The 4612-nt window shown below is 32.7% G+C and overlaps 1 protein-coding gene across 2 annotated transcripts; it reads right to left on the reverse strand.

The window, feature by feature from the left end:
- Positions 1-217: 217 nt before the first annotated feature.
- On the reverse strand, positions 218-4230 carry LOC145016122 (uncharacterized). Of its 2 annotated transcripts, none has more exons than XM_078974535.1 (10): positions 4032-4230; positions 1941-2087; positions 1750-1801; positions 1475-1548; positions 1291-1392; positions 1014-1154; positions 871-922; positions 698-771; positions 510-593; positions 218-412 (listed from the first exon to the last, which is right to left on the reverse strand). In XM_078974535.1, exons 2-10 carry the CDS (start codon positions 2063-2065, stop codon positions 364-366), a joined length of 753 nt encoding a protein of 250 aa, XP_078830661.1. In that variant the 5' UTR covers positions 2066-2087; positions 4032-4230; the 3' UTR covers positions 218-363. The 2 variants fall into 2 exon arrangements, with proteins under 2 accessions (XP_078830661.1, XP_078830660.1); XM_078974534.1 differs by having other exon boundaries at positions 1941-2107; positions 4032-4226.
- Positions 4231-4612: the final 382 nt, after the last annotated feature.

Below are 4612 nucleotides of genomic sequence, written 5' to 3' on the forward strand. Positions count from 1 at the left end.
TGAAACTTAATTCATCTCCACAATTTAGCTATATATCATACATTTTAATTATATGTTGCTTTCATCTATCGAAGAGGTGGCAGTCTATTATTTTGACACTCAATGATAATTTTCGGATTAGAAATTCATCCATTAGTTGAACAACATTATAATTTGAATTTGAAGTAAACAAATATAACATCTAATATTGTCCGCTTCAATTTGCTCAACGCCAGGATGCAATTAACCCGATCAAAGGTGAATAAAGTTATTTAATGAACTTATTAATTCAAACATCATCATGTTCAGGAAATTAATTTCATCTTTCTTGAAATCATAAAAACATACACTTGAAAAAAAAAAACAAACTGCTGCAGACCCTGATTATACATTGGTATGCGCCATCAACAGTGGATCACTTGACAACAAGTCTCTGTAAAATTCAAAAGTCATCAAAAAACACTTGAAACAAAATTTTAACCAAAACAACAGCAATTTATATGATGTACAGTATTCTTAGCAAGACTTACTTGTTAGTAAAAAGTATGGCGGAAAGTGGTTGCTGAGGTGAAAGGTAAAAAAACTCCCGCAATATGTATACACATGTAGCAATGCTGTGAAATAGTTATATCAAGGCATAAGAACGTAACAAAAAATGATATAAATGTTAGTTTCTATATATATATATATATATATATATATATATATATATGCTTACCCTCCAAAACATAGAAGTGAAAGTATCCAAAAGAAAGCACTTATCCAACTTGATTCCTTATATGCAATCCACACCTGATCAAAAAACGCAATCAAACATTCTTTGTTATAACAAAAATCTAAAAAACTCTTTTTTCACTATAGTTGGAAAGTATATGATAAACGAAGACTTACTGCTATAGTGACAATACAGAAATAGACATCGGTTGTTGTTGCCATCATGCACCTGTGAGCATTTACAACTATATATGAGCATTTACTATAGTCTATTACACTTTTTTACATAAATTAAATAAAAGGGAAATTTTAAATGGTACCTTGATAATACACTGGCATTGAATGGAGATCTATCAACAATAAGCACATAAATAAAAGTTCCCAGCATCAAGCAGCCTAGTGAAGAAATAATTATTTTTGCAATTAAAACAGAATGTCCCCTCTTGTATCCCATGTCATCCCTATATAAGCCAAATATATAATAAAATTACAAGCATGTTAACAAACATTTTTAAATTTTTTGATCATTATGAGACATATCCCTCGAAAGATTATATCATGTAATGTAATTATGTAAAGGGTGATCGTGATTCTTACTTTTTTTGATGTCTCACCAACACAAAATATAATGGATCCTTTGATGATTCTTCTGGTGACAACTTAAAGAACTGTAGAGCCACGTATGCACTCGTAATAGGGCTGTAGAAAGAAAGAAAATTTACTCAAAATATTTTACACTGGTAAATAATAATAATAAAAAATAATAATAAAGTTTAATTACCTTCCTGCAAAAAGTACAACAGGTATCAATACAGCTGCCTTGATCCAGCTTGATTCCTTGTAGACTATCCAAGCCTAAGATTGCAAGTATATATACAACCACATATTTGATTCAACAAGTAAAAGAGAGAAGCATATATATTAATCCAAATATTGCTCTCAAGTCTGAATACAGATGGTTTTTTGTAGATAGAACAGATTCAGAGTTCAAATTGATGGAAAACAAAACAACAAACTTAGCCTTGTAAAAGTTGTAACTGAAATGAATTTTCTTACCAGTATAACACCAAGATTTATGTAAAAGTTTATCAGTGTCACTACCAACCACCTGCAATTAACAGAAAAGTAATAAAGTAGAGAAGAAATTGCATTTTCATGGAGAATGAAATTACAGTTATATAATTATGTATTCGATTTTCCAAAGGAAAACAAGTCTCCAACATCTGTAATTTAAGCTCGTGACTTACCCTGAAGTTAGGTCAACACAAGCAGCGAGACCATGCGTGCCGATTGCCCAAACAGCTAGAGCTGTCATCGTCAAAGCTAATAAGATAAACAACGTCTTCAACGTGACTACCACCGCCGCCGCCATTATTGCTCCGACGTCTGTGTCACTGTATGCAGAGGGAAGTGTCTGTGATGACGACGATGATCAGTAGGGGAAGTGATTCGTACACAACAATTTTTGACCGTACACAACAATTTATGCATTATAGAGTTGTACAATACAACACTTTAAAGCACAAATTGTTGTGTACGGAGAAAAAGTGTTGTGTACAAATCAGTTCCCGATCAGTAGAGTTCAAAATTTGATATTTAAAAATATTTGTCTATTTTACATTTTTGAGTAAAATACAGTTTTGGTCCCTGTGGTTTATCAAAATCATATTTTTTTTTGTCATGGTATTGTGATTTGATCCTGAAAGGTTCCTATTACATTGTTTGGTATAACTTAGGTTTCTTTACAAAATTATAAAAACAAATATTTAAAACACAAAATTTTCATGTTTTTAGAGCCTTAAATACATGGATACAAATTTGTAAAACAAAGCTAGAAAACATATTATAAAAAATGTTAATTTGTAAAAGTGAAAAAAAAAATTTCTATGTTCTTAGAAGCTTACATGTATGGATACAAAATTTTAATCAATCAATAAGTGAAAAAGGTAAATTTTACATGAATACGTAAAAAGGTAATTTATCTTTGTTTTGACTTGTTATATAAATGTTATGAGAAAATAATAATGACATTACATTAGCCTAGGCCTGTCAAATCGGGCCGTCATGTCGTGTTTTTGTCTGACACGACACGATAATATTTTTTGTAACACGAACACGACACGACACGATGTCGTGTTTTTTTTCACTAACACAAAAACGAACCAATTAAAAAAGACAACACGACACGACACGACAATGATAATATTACATAACTATTACTTTATTTAATCATATATAACACGATAAAAACGATAAACACGAAAAACACGACAAACATATGCTCAATCGTGTCAATTTCGTGTGGATTTGTAAGCACGAACACGACACGACACGACATCGTGTTTTTTATACTTGACACGAACACGACACGAAAACGAATTCGAATTTTGATTTCGTCTCAATTTCGTTTCGTGTCGTGTATTTTTATCGTGTCGTGTCATAAATTGACACCCCTACATTAGCCCAACAATATATTTGGATTTTATATTTTCAATTATTTAACTTATTTTTATGTTTTATAAGAGAATAAATACATTTAGTCCATGTAATGTCCATTTAGTCCATGTAAGCTGCCACATGTATATGTATGCTGACATGGTGGTTAATTTCCATTTTGACTCATTAAACATATTTGACCAAAGAGACAACGATAATGGCCAAAAACCATCTTGAAAGTTTGTATTTTGAGGCAAGACAAGAAGTGGGTATTTAGTTATTTCATATTAACTGTCGTCCAAATAAGTCCTCCGACGCTATTACTCCCGTCGTCGCCTGCTTCCTTTCCCTTGGGCTTGCAAGTTGGTCGACATTGTAGGGTGGAATACAACGGCCAAGGAGTTCCGATAAAAAAACACACTTTCACCGAAATCCGATGCATTAATGAAAAGAAAAAAAAATCACAGGAACAGAAGAATAAGTCTCACCGGAAATGATATAAAGCATTATAAACAGAAATAGACTTTATATACGACTGTGTGAAGTCTACCGGATTTTCCGGTCGTCGGTAACGAAAATGATTTCTACCGGGATTGATTTCTTTTTGTCTTAGGCCAACAGAATTAGGCAGTCCAGTACCGAAGAAGACGATCAGTCTGATGAATCTACTGTGAATAGTTTCTTGGTTTGACTTAAAAATTGTTTAGTTTCGTGATTTGTAAAACGAAATCCTCACGATACTTGACAAGAATACTGAAAGTGAATATCAAGAAACCACCAAAGATTTACTGATTTCTTTAGTGCTCTGCCAATAAGAACTCTAACCATTATCGAAACTAACCATTGAATCCGACCAGACTGGAAGAGAAAATGAATATGTTGATAAAAAGATGATTATATACCTTTTTGACGTTTCTGATGATGTGCTTGGATGCTCAATAGAGTGTCTGATCGCAATGAGGTGACGATGAAGTTCTTGAAGACGATGCTGCAAACTATTGTAATTTATTTCCCTATGAACTTATAAGAGGTGGTTTTTAGTATTAGATGTTATTTTTGACCTTTTTTTTTGGTGACAATAGTCGACAGAGGCGGGCTAAGAGGCTGCTGTATGGGTTGAACAGGCTGAGAGGCGGCAATTCCAAGAGGGCTATCAATGTCTCAAATTTATTTTATATAGACAAAACGTGGTTTTCGAAAATATCAAGTTTAATCCTTAAGTTCAAAAAACCTTACAGATGGTCCCTCTGGTTTCAAAACATTTAACATTTGGTCCTACCGGCTCACTCAGTTAGCATTTCACCGTTAAGTAAGGGGCATTTTGTAACGTCCATAAAATTTACGCCAAATTTTAAACTTTTAACATTAACAAAAGAAACAAATAGTAATTGTTTTTACAAAACATTTCCAAATCATTTATCATCAGAGTGTCCCAAAACGGATCATAAGGATGAGGAGCATTACAGTCACACCTTCTCCTTCC

Source organism: Lactuca saligna, chromosome 9, assembly GCF_052625555.1.
Source record: "Lactuca saligna cultivar CGN05327 chromosome 9, ASM5262555v1, whole genome shotgun sequence".
In the NCBI taxonomy this organism is placed as follows: Eukaryota; Viridiplantae; Streptophyta; class Magnoliopsida; order Asterales; family Asteraceae; genus Lactuca; species Lactuca saligna.